The following is an 18678-nucleotide window of genomic DNA, read 5'->3' on the forward strand; positions in this document are numbered from 1 at the left end:
GTAAAGTCTAAGAAGACTGGATGACTTATTCAGCCGTCTTGGCCATCACATGTACAGCGAGATTGCTGCAGAGCAGATGCAACTTTCTTCTTGAATAAAAGACAGCCATCTTTCAGGGAAGGGTTGATTTGATCTGCTTTCCTGATGTTGACAGGCCCCTGGCTGTGTCTGATCTACACAAGTGTATGGAGTCTTGAATGCTCAAAGTGAGCAGCTGAGAGTATCAGAGCCCTGACAACCTACAAAGCAATACAGAGGGTACGACTTTGACTTTTGTGGCCCCTTTGGGTAGGTGTGACCCAGTGCATGGTAGGTTCTTCCTATTAGAGGAACTACTATTCCTCCCTTACAGAGAAGCAGATGAGAGTTGAAGAGAAAGGAAGGCTCCTTGCTGGGCACTGCTTTGAGAAACCAGAATTGCTCACAGGAGCTTGAGGTGTAAACACAGTTGAAGGATAGGTTTATAAAGGCCCCTATGTTATGTGGACATTTGGTTATGTGATGCATGCAGTTATCAAACAAGACTGTATATCACCTCCAGAGTGGGGAAGATGCAGATATAGCCATCCATGATTAAGTGCAGCAGCCTTCCAGTGGGTCATAATGGAGAGGGGCTGGGGCTGTATCCAGCTCTTACTGTCCTGGAGATCTGAGGCCCCACTGAGGTGAAGTCACCTGGCCCTCCAGTCTTGCCAAGTGACCCAGCACCTCTGCTTTACAGAAGAGTATGCAGAGCCCCTGCAGTGCCTCCCTTAAGTTACCACTGGGCAGAATTTATTGACAAACCACAGCATAGGAACTGATTGTGATGCCAGCCCTGCCCTGCCGTGTGGCTGGTGGAACTTTTTCCTCTTGAGCCCTTGGGTTGCGGGAATGTGAATGATCGCCAAGACAACAACCTAAGAATTTCTCTACAAACACACTCAGGTTCCACAGCTCAACCTCAGCTAGCACTGTGTCTAGAGAAGGGCATGTTGTATGCCTTGCATAAAGATGGTGCAGGGTCTGTGTAATGAACCAAGGACTTACTAGAAGGTGAGCTCCATATGAACAGGAGTCTTGTCTTTCATTGTTCCCCAACGACTATCATAATGCCTAGTATATAACAGATGCAAGATAAAGGATAAATGAATTTTGCAGCTCAGATGGTAGCTGCATACAGAAGTATGCTGCTTCCAGTGTTTTCTAATCCCTATCAGTGAAGTTAATAACAGATCCTTAATCTACCACTGTCTTTGTGCCTTTGGCATATTTAATGTATTTAATTCACTAGCAACCTTATAGGTAGATCTGTTATTCTCCCCCATTTTAATGAGGAGGAAACTGAGGTAGCTGACAATTAAGTAACCAACTCAGTTATGCAGCTAGTAAGGCAGGGGTACAGTTGGATCATCTCATGGCCCTCCTGTACCAGGCAGAGATCCAAGGGGTGGCTGCTCATCTTGACCAATGATGGGCATTTGTTTTAGAGAGGAGGTGGCCTTGGCTGGAGCTGGGCTTGTTTGTCCTGGGTGGACTGGGGTGAACCTGAGTGACCTCCTGAGCTGTTTACAGCACCCTGGGAGTGAAAAGTGTTTATTTTAAAAGGAGGAGGTCTGGGTTTCACCATTGGTTCCATTGACTCATCTTCTACAATGGATGCTACAGAACACTTTCTGTGTTGGTCCAAGTGACCTTCACACATATAACAAGGACAAAAAAAAAATAGAGTGGAGAAGAAATTATGAAAGGAAAAGTAATGTGAATTTCATGAACTTATATTTTGTCTTTTAGCAAAAAAAGAAAAGAAGAAGTCTTAAGATCTTTCTGAAACATACATTCAAATTGGGGTAAAAGGAAAAAGAATAGATAGAATGGGGTCAGAACATAGAGGCAGGGATTATGTGGTAACAACATTACAAGCACTTGCACACAAATTTGACTCTGAGCTTCCTTGCAACCAAACCAGAAAAGGAAACCTGATCAGCTTGCCTAAGTCTATACCATTAAAAAGCCTGGAGAAGCAGGAATTAGCAGCGGGTTAAGGATACAGAAGTGAAAACAAACCTTAGTTGCAGGCTGTCACAATGCTGTGCTGCCTGGAAAAATGTGACATTGGAGAAAGAGCAGACATCTTTATCAAGACTGTTGTTCTAGCTGCCTCGTTTGCTCAAGATGTGTAGTGGACATGTAGCAAGAATTCTCACAAATGTTGGAAATATATATTTATTTTAAGTTGACATTTCTAAGTTGCTACTTTTGTTTGCCATAGGGTAAATCAGAGTACTTAATGTCAACAGGTATCCAGTTTGCAAGAATCTTATTCTGTCATGAGTGGTACTAAAAACAGCTTGGTGCCATGGGTTTTGTGAGATAGTGATTAAATCAACACACACTGACTTCCCACCTCGTCTAGATTTGGCTATGTGAGTTACCATCTTGTGTGATAATGATAAAAATACCTTTTCTTTTTTAAAAAAGTTTTAGTTTATAAGCATTTCTTTATATACTTTGTTTTAAAAATATTTCTGTGAAATCCATTTTGGTCATGTTTCATGCTTAGGAAAACTGAATTATAATAACATAAGGAGTCAGAAGTAAGAAAATGACACTGGGGCCTGTAGTCTTAGAACTGTGTGCATTGACCTTTGAGAGTAATTTGTTTGGCGTTTTGAATTTTTCTTTTATAATGTGTTCCCATGTAGTCATAGTGATGGTTTGGGGTTGTAGTTGTTTTGGGGTGGTGTAAAATTGAGAACATGAACTTCTTAATATCTGGTGCTCCTTATTTTGTTGAACATCTGTCCTGACCTTGCCTCCATTCTGTGGCTTCCTTCATGAAACGTTAGGCTGCCACATAGGAATCCAATGAGAATAGTTGACCAAGCACTGAGTTTCTGCCAGGAAGTTCCTTCCATGAGAACCAGTTACTTCCTGCTGTCTGAAGGGCAGGAGAAGATATGATGGGTGTAGAGGTTCAAGGAACTGCCAACCTGAGCTTGAACTAGGACACAGTGTCTCCATCTAGCACCTTTTCCGTGGACCAAGATTTGCCAGCTCCACTCTTCTCCAAAAGACCCAGGGTCAGCAACATGGGCCAGGCCCAGGGTGGAGTAGTGTGTGGTAAAAAGAGGCCTTTGACTACTCTAGGTCAATTGGTAGGGCCATAATAAGGTGGAAACTTCATCAACGTGGGCAACATCCTAATGGAATTGACAGTAACCATGTGATACCCATTTTGAGATAAAAAGCTTAAGATCAAAGCTACCACACATTCTTCTGCCCCCTTCCCAGTCAGTCTACTCAGGAGATGAGTTTGTTCCTCCAGAGCCTGCTCCTCTCTTCTATCTCCTGTACTCAGACCCTGGCCTTGCCCTCTTATTGCTATTGCCAGAGACCACCAAGTTGCCAGATTCAATTGTTGTCTCATTCCTTATCTTACCTGACCAGTGATCAGCTCACAACACAGTCTGTCTCTCTCCCTTGTACAGACACACTTTCTTCTGGACTCTACCCTCTCTCTTCTCTCATCTACCCCTCCACCACCTTGGCCCACTCTTCTTCCTGATTTTGAGTGTGTTTCCCAGGACTCAGTCCACAATTCTCATCTCTCATTCTCTAGACTTTCTAGTGTCTTCCACCTGGATTATAGCTCCACCTGTTCACATAATTCATCCCAAGAACCACCCCCCTCCCATCTGTGTCTCCTGCAGCCTTCATTGTCTAGTTGATTTGGACAAATTTCCCTGTCATGTCATATTTTTTTTGCTGCTCTCCTGGTCATCTGCTTCGCAGAACTCCTGAGTTTCTCTCCTGTGCTCCTCATGACTATACCCCAGGGCCTTGCTATGTCGTGCAGGGCTCACTGGCCCTGTCTGTGTTCTCCATCTCCTTCAGGGCTCCAGTGTTCCATCCTACTGCTGCCTTCAGCTCCCAGGCCTACTTCATGGCTCTGTCTTCCCTTTCAGAAGGGAATCTCTCCCTGCATGGGTAGGAGGGAAGCAGTCATTTGCTCTGTTGAAAGTTCAGTTTTCAACCTGAGAAGGGTGGCCTTCATGCAATGACATTTATAACACTCGTCCCAGGGAAAGAAGGGATTAGCCATTCCATCGCTCTGCTGCATTCCATAAACAGCATTCATGACATCAAAGACTGTGGCCTTCCCCACTGTTACAACCAGCCATGCTCATAGAACTCAGCAGTTCAAGAAACCCTGCATCCAGCCCCAGGGGACAAACCAACCCATACAGTGATCTACAACACAGCAAATTTGTCCATTTATCTCTAGAGTTTAAATTTCTTTGCCCCAAATTGGGGAGTGAGTTGGCTAAATAGAGTTTATAGGCTAAATATGCCTATAAAAAGAGGGGTGAAGGGAGATATCGCATATGGCTTTAAAAGTCCTTGATATTGCAAATGTAAACTTATTGAGTATTTTGAGGTCCTCTTGACACATCAGCAATCCTACCACTGCCCAGGCTACAGAAAATTAATTTGAATTTGGGCAGATTCTTTATAAATGCTGTTGTTAATGGAGGAGTGTATTTTGACATTTCTCAAATAAGAAATATTTTCACAGACAAAACTCACGCAGGATGTAAGCAGCAGTCAGAATGACTTCATAGTGAGGCAGTCTGGATGGTGGATTTTAAGAGTTTACTTGACAGTCCAGCAGTTTGTTTTGTTTTCTATAATTGTCATCATCATGTCTCTCTGTGTTTTCCAGAAGTTCTAAGTGAGACCCTTCAAGTCATCTAAGAAGATGGTGGCCCTATCCTTAAAGATTTGTGTCCGCCACTGCAATGTGGTGAAGACCATGCAGTTTGAACCATCTACAGCTGTGTACGATGCCTGCCGAGTCATTCGGGAACGGGTACCCGAGGCACAAACAGGACAAGGTGGGTCATGGGTTATTCACTAGCTTCTGAAAATGTGTGTTCTTCGCTCTGTGGCTTAAGGAACAGAGACTCTGAGTGATGCACATGTCTCCTAGTGTGTATGTTGTAAATGAAATGTCTTCTTAGATTGGATACTCTTTGTTTCCTGTATGAGACTTAGGATTGACAGTGTAGATCCAAGTCATCAGCAAGGCATACCTGTTATCTTGACCCTTCCACATGTCAACATGGTGCTCTGTAGTTTACAAACCACTTTTTGGTGTATCACCTCATTTGCCCAGTAAAAGAAAAAGTATCTGCTTCGACACATACTGGTTATTTATATCCTGAGCCCTGTTCCATGTGCATGTGAACACTTTCCTCTGCTATCAGAACCCAGGACAACTCTTACCGTACAGGCCCTTTGAAGGAGCTTTATACATTTTTTCTCACATCTTAAAAAGCAGGGAAGCATGTGTGTTGTGATATACTGGGTTTGGTGTTTGAGTGAGCCACTGCCCCCATTAATCTGAGTTTAAGAAAAAGCCCTTCATACGATTGATTCTACCTCTCCTGTTGTCTTCTCTCTACATTCTCTTCCCTTATTTAGGTGTTTATATGACTGACAGTTGAGAAATCGGTGTCACATAAAGTGAAGAATCCTTTAGAATGATATTAGGTAAAACTTTGCATAAAAAATGGAAGGGTAAGAGTTGAACATAGCCTTCATGATGATGATAAATAGGAACAGAGAATATCTAGTTTTCACAAAACTTCTGATGCTTTGGTCTGAAAACATTACTGATGTTGCTCAAAATGCTGTCTTATTTCTAGAGTACTCAGAAATAAAACCAAAGTTTGCTGACAACCCCACCTTACACTGCACTCCAAGATTTGATTGACCAGTCACTTCTGATACCTTTATGTTTAGGTTTCTTTTTTGTTGTTTCTCTCTCAGATTTTTTTAAAAATCTTCTTTGGGCTGGACTTCTATAACGTCTGGTGAAGGTATAAACTTTTAAAGATGTAGAAGTTGTTTTCCTGAGAAGTAGGAGAAGCTCAGACGCTCCTCTGGGTCTCTGAAATTTCCTTAATTATGTAAAGGAAGAGAGAGTTCCTCAGAGGAATGAGCTGCCCCTGCTCAGATAGGAATAAGGAGTTCCTGTGGAGAACACAGAGTTTAATTTTCCAACTCTTTCCCTAGTTTGGTGGTAGTGGGGGCAAGGAACTCCTGCCAACCTTTCCTAGCACACTATATTGGTATCCTTTGTGGCATGAAGGCCCATCTACCCCACTTTGCCTAAGTGACTTCAGTCTTAGCCACTTCCTCAGTTGCTCTTCTCATTCTCCATGGGTTCTTGGCCTAAAGAACCCAGTCGAGTGCAGTTAGAAGGAAGTCGGGACTGCTTTGCTCTTAGGTTTCCCTAACTTTCAGACAACTCCAACCCACTGGTCCTAGGAAACATGGACCTTTTTTAGGGTATTGCTTCTGCTGCTCAACTCTTCCTCCTCCTGACCTGCTTAGGTGCACTGTCTGCATGCATTGTTAAAATGAAACGGGTCTCTCTGGTGAAGGAGAACATCCACTTCCTTGCCGAGGCCGCCAGTTCTGGGCCTGGGAACCAGTGATGACTTGGTCACTACTTGGTCTCCTCTTTTTCTTTCTGTTTATGTTTCAGCTTCTGACTATGGGCTGTTTCTTTCGGATGAAGACCCCAGGAAAGGGATTTGGCTGGAAGCAGGCAGAACACTGGATTACTACATGTTGCGAAATGGGGTACACTTTTGCTGGTGCTGACTTGATTCCTTGTTGCTTTGTCTCTGGGCCTTCAGTGGCAGCCAGCGTCATTACACTATTTTGATTCATGGGTGTCTTATTCACAGTTTTCATGCAGTAAACTTTTTGAGACTGTCCAGGTGGTAAGAAAATATCAGCAATCCACATTCTTGAAATTCCACAGAGGGATTAAAACAGTTAGTGTGTTAAGTTAGTTAGTGTGTTAAGCAGTCTGTCTGTGTCATGTGGCTGGCTAGGTAGTTGTGAGATAAGATATAGCTTCTTGCTGTGGTTATGTCCCTGTAGCTGGCCATGAGCAGAAGCCTGGTGGGAGGGAGAACAAAGTATAATCCTGAAGATAGTCTGAGATGGAATAGTAATTACCGTATCATTTTTGAAAAAATAAACTTCAAATTAGAGGTGTGAATTTAGTAACCATCAGTAATAGTAACAACAAAAGAGTTGTTCAGTGGAAGAGGTTGAGGACATGATCAAAGATGTGTTGAATATTCTCTTCCACTTAACCAACAAGATACTGGGGGTTTGGTACGTTGGGTGAAGTGGAACTATCAGATTGACCAGCATGCTGTAAAGCAGAAGTGAAATATTTGATTAATTTTAATTAATTTCCCCCGCATAGGTCTGTTGTTAAGTACTAAAAAAGAGGTGTCTTTAAAAAAAAAAAAAAAAAAAAAACTCCTAAACATACTAGCCCTGCTTGATTTTGCCATTATTATGATACTTCACTCTTGTGAAAACTACTTCTACTGTCAAAGAATTATGGGGATATTTCTTATGCCCTTTATTATATAAAATTCATATATACTAAACATTTTTAAAGTAAAATTTTATAAATAATTTTTATATGTATGGGTAGTAAAATTTTTCATGGCAGTGTATCTATAATTGAAGATACTACCATCTTTTAAAAAGATGTGCAGGCATTTCCCTCTGCTAAATTCTCATTAATTCAATTCTTAGCCTTTCATGGGAACATAGGCTGCTTTTATTCTACAGAGGATAGTTTTCAGTCATTGAGCTACAGGTACTCCTTCTTGAGGCACAGTGTTACTACCAGATTTTTAAGAAATCTTTCCAGGAATAGCTATTTGCACTGGAGATTCTGTAATAGCAGAGCATTAGCAACCCCAGGACAGCAAAGGAATATTTGAAAGAATGAGGAAATAGCCTCTGCTGGGCACTCATTTCTTTTTTGAAAGAAAAAATGTTCAAGGTTGTTATCTGTTTCCCCACTCATGTGAAATGGTTTGTGCTCTAGGATATTTTGGAATATAAAAAGAAACAGAGGCCTCAGAAAATCCGGATGCTGGATGGGTCTGTGAAAACAGTGATGGTGGACGACTCCAAGACAGTGGGGGAGCTCCTGGTCACCATTTGCAGCAGAATAGGTGAGCACACCCACAACTCAGATCTGTTTATGCTTTGTTTTTAATAGCATGCCTTCTTTCTTTTCCACTTCTATTTGGTGTCTAGGGAATTTTAAATATGGCTTTACACATGAAATTAGGACCAATCCCAAGAAAATGTGTCCATTCTCCTGATTTGCCAGTCCACTAACTGGTATAACAAACATGTGAACATCTCACTGAGTCACAATTGAAAGCTTTCATTTCCCTCTCAGAAAACAAAAGAGATTTTCCATGGAAAGTAATTTTTTAATGGTGTGTTCACCCCAACCTAGTGCTGGCATCATGTGCAAGCTTCATTGGTATCCACTATCTTCTTGAATACTCATAGCAATGACCTATGAAATCAACTCTCAGATTTTCTTCTTGTAACCTCTATTAGTCTCCCCAGAGAACAACTCTTCCACCCTCCCACATGAAGCCCTTTGAATATTTCCAAAATGTCACCTTGCCTATCTTAGTTTTCTCTTCATGGAAAGCAAACTCAGTTCCTTCAGACACTTCTTTTTTGACATCATCCTCTGCATGGTTTCTACTTTGTTCTTGTTTCTCAAATATCAGTCCAGAGAACGGTACCTGACATTTCTAATGTGACTTCACCAGCTGAAGATCCTTTGTTGACATGTAAGGAAAGTCACTTTCTGTCCTTCGCCAACAGAGACTCCCCACAGTATCCCAGACCTTACGTGGAAGGAGTTGACAGAAGCTTAACCTAATTATGACCTAATTTCTATTATTAGGAATAACGAATTATGAAGAATACTCTTTAATCCAGGAAACGATTGAAGAAAAGAAAGAGGAAGGGACGGGTACACTTAAAAAAGACAGGACACTGTTACGAGATGAGAGGAAGATGGAGAAGTTGAAGGCCAAGCTTCACACGGACGATGACTGTAAGTGTTTGCGGAGCAAGCACCACCCAGGATCTTCCAGGCCTCATCCTTTCCTGTCATCCTGTGACCCAAAGCAGGAGTTGGGGGTTTTGTAATCTGTAAATATTTTGGTTTGTGTCACTAAAGATGAAAGACTTCTAAAGAAACCAACAAAAGAACCTGAAATATCATTTTTCATCTAAAAAATTTCATCATATCAAATATAAAAATTGTGTTTGCATTTTCTCCATTATCTTCTAACACTTTATTAATAGTTTTAACTTGGATCCAAATAAGATTGAAAAATATACCACTTAACTGTTTTAATGAAATAGGTTTCTTCTCTATCTGTTAATTTTTTTTTTCTTGCAATGTGTGTGTGTGTGTGTGTGTGTGTGTATGTATGTGTGTGTGTGTGTGTGAAGAAACCTGGTGGTTGGTTGTATAGCATTTCCTACACTGGATTTTGGTGACTGCATACCTCTAGTGTCATGCAACGTGTCCCTGTGTCCCTTTTAATCCCTCAGATCTGGAGGCTTGCTTATGTACGTGTATTAATTAAGACTCCTTTCAGTGGTAGTATACACTTGCATTAGGAAGTTGGTTTTCTTTTTTGGGGGGGACATGTTAACGCCATCAGTGACCACTGTTTAGACCCATTATTTCCTAAATGGTTAAAATCAGTGATAAAATTTTATCTTAGGAAAATCATTTTTCACAACCATTTAGTTAATCCATGGAAAAGTAGCATGTATCTCCGCATGCCACCACAGCCCTGCTCTGTGTGTCCTGCTGCCCACCCTTCACCAAGAGCATCCTAATCCATCACACAGGTCACTTGGGCCTTCAGACCTCCTTGTTCTTGCTCTTGCCACAGTGCTGGGATGACATCATCACTGTCTTTAGGTTTATTGATCTTTGGTGGGGCCATCATTTCCTCTGACGCTTTCTCTATTCCCTTTTCTTTCTGCCTCATTAGATTTTCAGTTACATACTTCTTTCCAAGAGACTTTAGTAGACAAATCCCAAGGATTTATTAATGTGTGCACAATACTCTCCAGGTGCTGTGGGAAGTGAGGTCTATCAGACACGTTCCCAGTGCTGAAGTTGCTTACAATTTAGTGATGCTGGTCATAAATCCCTACCAACACCATGAGTGTTAAGCCCAGAGAGGAATGAAGGAGAGTGCTATGGACGTGCTTAGGGAAGTGATCAATTTCTTGCACCTAGATGGTAGACAAGACTCTCTGACAGATTCAAGCTGGCCCTAGGGGTGGGAGTCGTGTCTGCCATCTCCACCCTTTAGTGGTCTGCTTCCCCCCTGTTACTCATTTTCTTCCTTTTCCACTTGCAGTCAAAGGTAACTTGTCATATTTAGTGTCTCTGAACTCCTTCGCTAGATGAGACCGTAGCATCTACTCTGGATTTAAAGGAAAATTCTGACTTGATTTCTTAGCACAGAACAGTGTTTCCTTATTCTCCCCTAGGGGAGGGGCATTTATAAATTGATTGTAGTTCTTTACCTAACTTTGGGAATGGTTGGGGATTTTCTCCCTCACTTGCCTTTTGATCAGTCAGATGGTAGATGTGAGATTATTTAGCAAAGTTATAAAGCAGAATTCTAACATAAGAAGTGTGTATGACTATCTGCATTTTAGAAATCCATGTCTATGTTGCACTGCTCTTTTGGTAAATCTCTTTCACTTTAGAAGAAATATAAACACAGTTCATTCCTATGTCTTGTGTTGTAGTAAATTGGCTGGATCACAGCCGAACGTTCAGAGAACAAGGAGTGGATGAAAATGAGACATTGCTGCTCAGGCGGAAGTTCTTCTACTCTGATCAGAATGTAGACTCGAGAGACCCCGTGCAACTGAACCTGCTTTATGTCCAGGTACAGCATTTCCTGCTCAGGCGCTGAGACTGTGAGCTTTCAGCAATCTCCTGGCTGGGTGTCTGGGAGCAGGAGCCTGGTTCTGATTCCCAAGGCCTTACAGTATCTGCTTTTCAGGGTGCTGCTCTGGGTTCCTCATGGTGGTGGTGCAGGTTAGTATTGGGTCTGAGCTGTTGGACATCCAGAGAAGGCCTCCCTGTGCCTATTTTCAGCCTACCATATTGGGATATGGTGGGCACTGTCCTCTGCCTGGTTTTGAGAGGCAGTTGTGCTCCTTTAACTGGCTCACCATTCCACATACACTAGAGGTCTGTTAGATAGCAGCTTAGAACACCATAGAGTATCAGTCAGAAAATCAGTACGTCTTAGTAACTGATAGCTAGCCCTCCAGATAACCTTTCATGTCTTTATCATGAACTAATTGTTTTAACTCAGACAAGTCTTTCAACACATTTGCATTGCAGTTTTCAGGTGTGTAAGATGAGGACTTTGCACTAGATTGTCCCCAAGGTTTCTTTCCACTCAAGGAAAACATCTGTATTTCTGCCTCTTTCTTCTCACCCAAACTTCCTTTCCTATTTATTTACTTATCTGCCTATGGAAATAGTGCAAGGGTTGCACACTGAAGCCATACCCTCTGCCTGTATTTGAAAGTAAACTTCCTTTTTTAAAGTATGAGATACTGGTTAGTTCCCTTATACATTGGTTTTGTGTGTTCTGTGACTGTCCTTGTGTTCAGTGGCAGAACTCAGTAGTTGCAACACAGAAGGTCTGAATTGTTTACTGTTTGGCCATTAAGAGAAAATGTTTACTGACATAAGAGAAATGTTTACTGACAGAAAATGTTTAGTGGATGAAAGGAATGGCAGGGAAAGAAAACTGGGAGGGAAAAGGTTGGGACCAAAGGAGATAGGAAGGCAAATAGAAGATGCTCATAGGTTCAAGGTCAACAGTGATAGCCAAGAGATCTAAGGATGGTCTGGAGTCGTTTAACTAGAGAAAGAAAAAACAGAAGAAATAAAGAGCAACATAGCAACAGAGAATTGGGAGAGGGCTGCAGATGCAGTGAACCCTGCATTCTAGGACTGGAATTGTTTGTCTTTTCCCAAAGTCCTGGGAATTGAAATCTTATCTCTCACTCTGTGTTCATGCACATGAGTTCATCTATCTCTTTCTCTCCTTATGTTGTGTTGGTCTTTACCTTAGGATGGGGGTTGGATTGGTTTTACTTCTTTATGGTTTTTCTCTGCTAACTTTATGATTTAAGCTCATTAAAAAAATAAATTGTGTTTTTAATTCAACCGGTGTGAATCTGATCCTTTTACCAGGGTTTTCCTTTGCCTTTGTTTTTCATGATCACTTCTGCCTTTTAGATCATCAGCAAGCTTTACTTTCTTTTTTTTTTTTTGATACATGCATATATTTAATAACGAAACAATTCATTAACAAAAAATTATAAAAATTCATGAGACCTCAGTGCTGTGGAAGAAAGTGAGATATCAAGGAAAAAAGCAACTGAACCAGAAGGTAATTATGATGAGCAAAAGCAAATGCAAATATGACTAGGATAGTATTATATGATCTGAAAAGAAGGGCTGGAGAAGCAACCAGTTATCTGATTGCTTGGTAGCAAGCAGCCTCACTGCATGCTGCACAGAATGGAGGCTATGAGCCAGAGAAAGTCAGGAAAGGAAAAGAATATATAACCTAGGGTAAATAGATGGAAGAGAGTAGGAATTACAGAGAGATGACTCTAAGGCCTTTTGTTTCCTATCAAGTCTAAAATAATTATGTCTTAAGTTTTTAAGTATGTCAGTCAAACTCTACGATCAGATCATGAGTACCTCTAGGCACCTGTGAAGAAATGGTGAGGGAAGTGGTTTATAAAAGTAAAGGGGTGACATGGATCCTGCTCTACAGAGCTTACAACCTACACGAGAAGACAAATTCTACACATAAAACTACTATAAAATATATTTACAAAGTAACATACATATATATAAATATACATATGACTATCCAACATAGGAAGACTAAGGGGTACTATGTCAATAATTGCTTATAAGTCCCTAGGAGAGTCATTGAAGGCTTCCTAAAGGAAAGAATGTTGGACTTGTTTAAAGTATAGTGTTAGTAGAAAATAGGGCATGTGCAAAGGTACAGAAATAGGAATAAATATATGATGTTCTGTAAGCTTTACTTTTGATATGCCAGGCCCCTGACATGCATTCCAGCTATTGGCCCCTTTGGGCAAAGACTAGCTGCTCCTTCCACCTTGATTCTGTGTGTTCCTGTCTGCTATCCAGTGGGTCCTGGGTGTGCCCAGCACCTTTCCTTGCTCCACAGAGCACATGTGCTTCATCAAGAATGTGTCAATGTGGACATGTGTCTTCCCCCAGGCCCCTGAAGCTTTTCCTGCCCTTTGTGTTTCAGGCTCGAGATGACATCCTGAATGGCTCCCATCCTGTGTCCTTCGAGAAAGCCTGTGAGTTTGGTGGGTTCCAAGCTCAGATACAATTTGGACCTCATGTGGAACATAAACATAAGCCTGGATTCTTAGAGTAAGTGACCCTTTGTTTTTCCTTTTTCTCTTTTCACTTGTTCCCTTTACCTGTTTAGTTTTCAAAGAGATAGCCAAAATGCACACCCTGATTGGAGTCCATTGTCAGGATGTGTTAGTTTTTGCTCAGTTAAGTTTATGGCCAAGTTCGTGGACCTGGAGGAAAGCAAGAGGCCTAGAAGTACAGTGTTGGGTAATTGTAAAGATGGTGTGTTCCGAGATCCAGCAGTGGTGCTTTCCTGTTTGCTGGAGATTCGGTGTCACCCCATACACACCACTGACTGTTGGCCAGCCTGTCCTGGGTGTCTCCACAGTGGAGTTCACTCCCTCCTCCTGTACCCTATGCACGTTGCTTCTTCATGCTGCACCACATTCTGTCATCTTCAGTTGTTTGTGACTCCTGTGTTAGAACAACAGAGCATAAAGGAGAGAGAGATTCACACTCTTTGTTACAATCTTACAAATTCTTAGTTGCCTTGAAATTGTGAAGTGCATGTCAACTACATACTCCACTTCTTTATTCCATCTGGTCTTTGGTTCTTTTTTATAAATTAATGAGCGCATTTTCATCTTTGGACTTAGATTTCAAGAGGAAACTGATCTTACAGATTCATCATGGCCCCACAGGGCATGGGCATTAGGGTTGGAATTCCTCATTCTGCCAGCAGGACAAGTCCAGCTACTTACAGGCTGTAGGTGTCTGAAATTGTCCTCCCTCCTGTTTGAGGACTTTCCCAAGTGTTTTATAAATGTCTTCCTCAGATAATACTTTTCCTTACCATCCCCTGTTTTCCTTTCTATTTTCTCTTAATGCAAATAAAACACTTGGGTGATTAAAAAAAAAAAAAATCACCCGGAGTCCCATGGGGGTCAATGTCGTGCCATCACCTCAAGTGTGCAGCCTATAGAGGGCTTGGAAGTTGGATCCTGATGTGAATGCTGATTGGGGGCGGGGGGACAAAAGCATTTCTGGAGGATACTGCCAGCTTGAAATGTGCTAAGCAGGTCATCCATCATGTTCAGTCCAAGTGGATTAAAGGCAGCAGGTAATGCAAAAGCTTATTTGTCCTTTGACCTCACTTTCACTTTGTTGGAAAATAATTGTGACCAGCCTATGCCCTTGAATGAGAAGAAAACCTGACTTTTCTCCTGGTGGCAAATACTGCTTAGCCAACATGCTGTTTGGTCTAAACTGAATTGGTAGAAGAAAAACGCCAAACCCTCTACCCTTGGATTAATGAACTTCAGGAGCCTTTCCAACATGATGTATAATCCTACAATATACCTATAGTAACCTTGAGTTTGAGAGTGGCTTTGAGCAGTTCCTGTCCCATACTCTGTTCTGTCTTCCCCAAGAGTCATCAGGCCTAGTGTTCCTCAGGCTTTCCCTAGTTCCCTAGTTCCAGGCTTTCCCTAGTTCCAGGCTTTAATTCCTGTAACCATGTGTGGCTCTGGTGGAACAGAGATCTAACCACAACCATTTGTTGGGTGCTTGGGTGATGCTGATAGTCATTTCACATGTGCACTAGGGCAACTAGTTCTTAGCCACACCCCCATCCCACTGCTTATGAATGGAGAAAGCGGTGTTTCATGTGGTAGATATGAAAAATGAAAACTCCTTTGGTCTTTTCCCTAGTGGTTTCAGTTGTATCAACCAAATCACGTGACTGTCACTTTGCTGCCGACCACTTGTATAGAGACTACTGACTAATCTCAGAGTGTTGGCATTGGGCTGAACAGTCTGTGCTGTAGTTTGTGGTCCTGTTTTTGGCTCCATACTTGCACTCAGTAAAAGTAGGCTTCTCTTCATAATCTGAGAGAGTAGTTGTGTCCAGTTTTTTTCCCCTAAGATTATGAAATGAAGCTCATGCCTCTAATGGTATGTGTATCCTTACTCTGAATCTAAATTAAAATAAGCTTATCATGCCTGGTAGCAATTATCTTTCCTTACAAATTTGATTTACTTTTTAATTAGACCAAATCTAGTCTATGTAATGAAGCATGTCCATTTAATGCAGATATTTAATTGCACATGTTCTTGCTTATTCTGTGTTGGAGGAACTTCCTGTGGAGGTCAGTCCCCTCTCCACAAACCTATGAGGTCACAATTCCCTGATTTGTAGTTGGATATCAGCTCCTGTCTTTGCCTGGACTATTACATAGCCTTCATGCCTGTCCCCAACTAGCCTTTGTGTGTGCTACCTACCAGGACAATTCATTGTTTAAAAATATAAGAAATGAGAAGGTTGAACTTGTGACAGGGCCAGGTTGGAGATACAGTCACCAAAAATTTTAGTCACATAGTTTGTGAATGAGGCATATAGGGGTGTGTTTGCCAAGTATATTTCTTTTAATTGTTTTTTAAAAAATTACTTAGCACTTTTGTTCAATGTCAGCATAATATGAAAATCTCTTTCAGTTTTCTCTTCAATATTTTTTGGACTCAGTAGCACCTTAGTGAAGATACTCTTGGAAAAAAGTGAAAATCAGTCAAAAAGACTTAGAGTTTTCAGAGATTTTAGGATTATTTCATGTACCCTTTCTCTATAGATTGTGGGGGGGAAGGTGAGAGAGAGAGAGACAGAGACAGAGACGAAGTACAGAACTGTCAAAAGCTGGAAACCAGAAAAAAATCCAGATCTCCCAAATTGAGTCAGATTGTGCTTTATCTACATGAGTTTTGTTTAGATCACCTGCAAAGTGGCCCAGAAAGGGACACTTGATTGAAGCATGCAGTAAATATAACATATAATCAAATAATCAGATATTCATTTTATGCTTTTCTGTGTTCAGAAAATGCTGGAAGAAAACATGGCATGTGTTCCTTAACTCATGGATGGTGTGTGTGTGTGTGTGTGTGTGTGTGTGTGTGTGTGTGTGTGTTGTGCCAGGTAAAGGGAAGATTCAAGCAGGTACTGGGTGCTGATAATTTGCTGTATTGGAGTCCACAGTTTATGTTGCAAATGTATGTGGTTATCTGGAAAGCCAGGACTTGGCCCTGATTTCAGTGAAGTCTAGCCTTTTTGCTGTGTTTTAAATGCTGTATGGTCTCTTGAGGATGGTGGGAGTTGTTTCTAGAGAGGTGGGAAGAATATGATGCAAGAAGCATCGTTGATCAAAGAAATTGACAAAAAAGAAGCTAACTATAAAGAATTAAGCAGCAAGAAAACATTATAATAATGGCTAATTTCAGGCCTCTTGAAAACACGGTGGAAAATGTTAAGTAGGAAATTATCAGAGTAAAAGTCTGTGTAGACCTTATTGTATTGGAGAAGGTAAGAGTTGCTGATAAATTTTTTACCTCAAATCAAGTGTATGTGATAAAAATTGAAGGAAACTCTAGGTAATGAGTATATAGTATTCTCTGCACAATTCTTTCAAGATTTTAGTGTCTTTGAAATTTTTCATAATCATAGGGAAAATTTGAGACTAGAAGAATGAAAATAAACTATATGGAAACAATAAGAGAAACCAGCCTTTTTAAAGTATTAATAAGATTTTAATTACTGGACAAAACAGACAAAAAGAAATAGTCTATATTTCTAGAGTCTCCTATAGTCACAAACCAGTGGAGGTGTGGAGGGCTGGGTGGGTAAAACAAACAACTTCACCCCTATGATGGGTGCAGGGCGAATTATGGAAACAAAACCAGAAAAAGGTATGATAAAAAGAATGCACACGCCTGTGGGTTGAAAGCCAGCCTCAGCAACTTAGCTAGACCCTGTCTCAAATAAAACATTAAAAGGGCTGGGGATGTGACTCAGTGGTTAAACGCCTTGGGTTCAATCCCCAGTACCTCCCTGCAAAAAGGAATGCACAAAATAAAATATAAGTACTTTTAAATAAATTGAGCATCACACCAAACATAAGTGAATTAAACTCAGCAGTTAATAGAAGTTCTTTTACTGAGTAGAATTTAAGTCCAGTCTCTGTACCATTATTAAAAGACACATTTAAAACTTAAAGTAACCACATGGAAAGTGATGCACCAGGAAATGACTAGTTAGAGCTGGCAAAGCCATATTTAATATCACACAAAATAAACACTTTCAAGCAAACAAAGCCTAAGTAGAGATAGAGAAGATCATTAGAAAGATAAAGGACTAATTCACCAAGGTTAGATAATAATTGTGAACCTGACATTGACCTGAATGAATATAAAGGAAAAATAAGCAGCATTACAAAACTTCAGATGCCTAGTTTTAGTGGAGTAGTTTAACATACCCCACCACAGCATGTGATTAGTAGAACAAGATCAAAAGGCAAAGAAAATTAAGAAGTAATTGAATAAAAACCACAGAGAAAACTAATAAAAATACCAGTTCTTTGAAAAAAGTAATAAACTTGTGAAAACCTTGGATAAGTTTGATCAAGAAGAAGGAGGTAAAAGTATTATTAGTAATGTTGGTGGAGCAGAACTATAGAGAAAATTATTTTAAGAAGCATAAAAGAATGTGATGGGAACATGAAGCTGCACCGCACAAAAAAGAAAATTTAGACAAAATGGATAATTAGGACATGTAAATAGATGTGTCATCTTGAAAGAAATTGCCTTACTATTTTAAAATACACTAATCAAAAAACAAAAACTAAGACCAGGTTATTTCACAGAATAGACAAAAAAGTAAAACTCACCTTTATTTAAAATTAGCAGAACCATAATACTAAAACTGAGTACAGACCATATATAGCGTCCAACCAAGTATAGATATATTCCCCAAAAAGTAAAATATTAACAAATCAAGTCCCACATGACATATGTCTATGTGTAATTGCAAGTTATGACTAAACACAGTTTCCTCCAGGGAGGCAGTAGTCATGTTTTCAACGAGTATCTTTAGTGCTTTCTATGTGGCAGTCTTTGGAGATGCAGCATGAAAAACACATTCCTGCCCTTGTGCACCTTATATTCTAGTGCAGAGAGGCAAAGCACAAATAATTATTGAGTAAAATACATAATACATGAAATGATGAACTGCACAGCAAAAAATAAACACAGAAAAAGAGTAAAGCGTATATATGTTTTAGGGAGATAGGGGGAAATTGATCAATTTAGAATGGATGGGCAAGGAACTCTACATGAAGACTATCAATACTTGAGCTGCTTTCATTAGGAAATCTATTCATGTAGTACATGATGTTAGCACATTTGGAAAAAATGATTGTCTTTTTTATTGAATAGAGTATTATTTATGATACAATCTTGATGGGAAGAGAAAGAGAAACTTTGTGGCACACCAGGGACACATGGAAACTTCTTCAGTCTACCTAAGAATATTATAACAAGTATCA

The 18678-nt window shown here is 40.5% G+C and overlaps 1 protein-coding gene across 1 annotated transcript in view; it reads left to right on the top strand.

Annotated features, from left to right (window-relative positions):
- The window catches only part of TLN2 (talin 2), a 419729-nt gene that overhangs the window by 228067 nt on the left and 172984 nt on the right, over window positions 1–18678 (top strand). The window contains exons 5-10 of the mRNA XM_079125623.1: window positions 4706–4877; window positions 6536–6633; window positions 7913–8042; window positions 8801–8953; window positions 10684–10826; window positions 13260–13387. Of these exons, the coding sequence (XP_078981749.1) occupies window positions 4742–4877; window positions 6536–6633; window positions 7913–8042; window positions 8801–8953; window positions 10684–10826; window positions 13260–13387 (788 nt within the window). The 5' untranslated portion in view covers window positions 4706–4741. The remainder of the gene's footprint in view (window positions 1–4705; window positions 4878–6535; window positions 6634–7912; window positions 8043–8800; window positions 8954–10683; window positions 10827–13259; window positions 13388–18678) is intronic.

The sequence above is a fragment of the Sciurus vulgaris genome (assembly GCF_902686455.1).
Source record: "Sciurus vulgaris genome assembly, chromosome: 2".
NCBI lineage: Eukaryota > Metazoa > Chordata > Mammalia > Rodentia > Sciuridae > Sciurus > Sciurus vulgaris.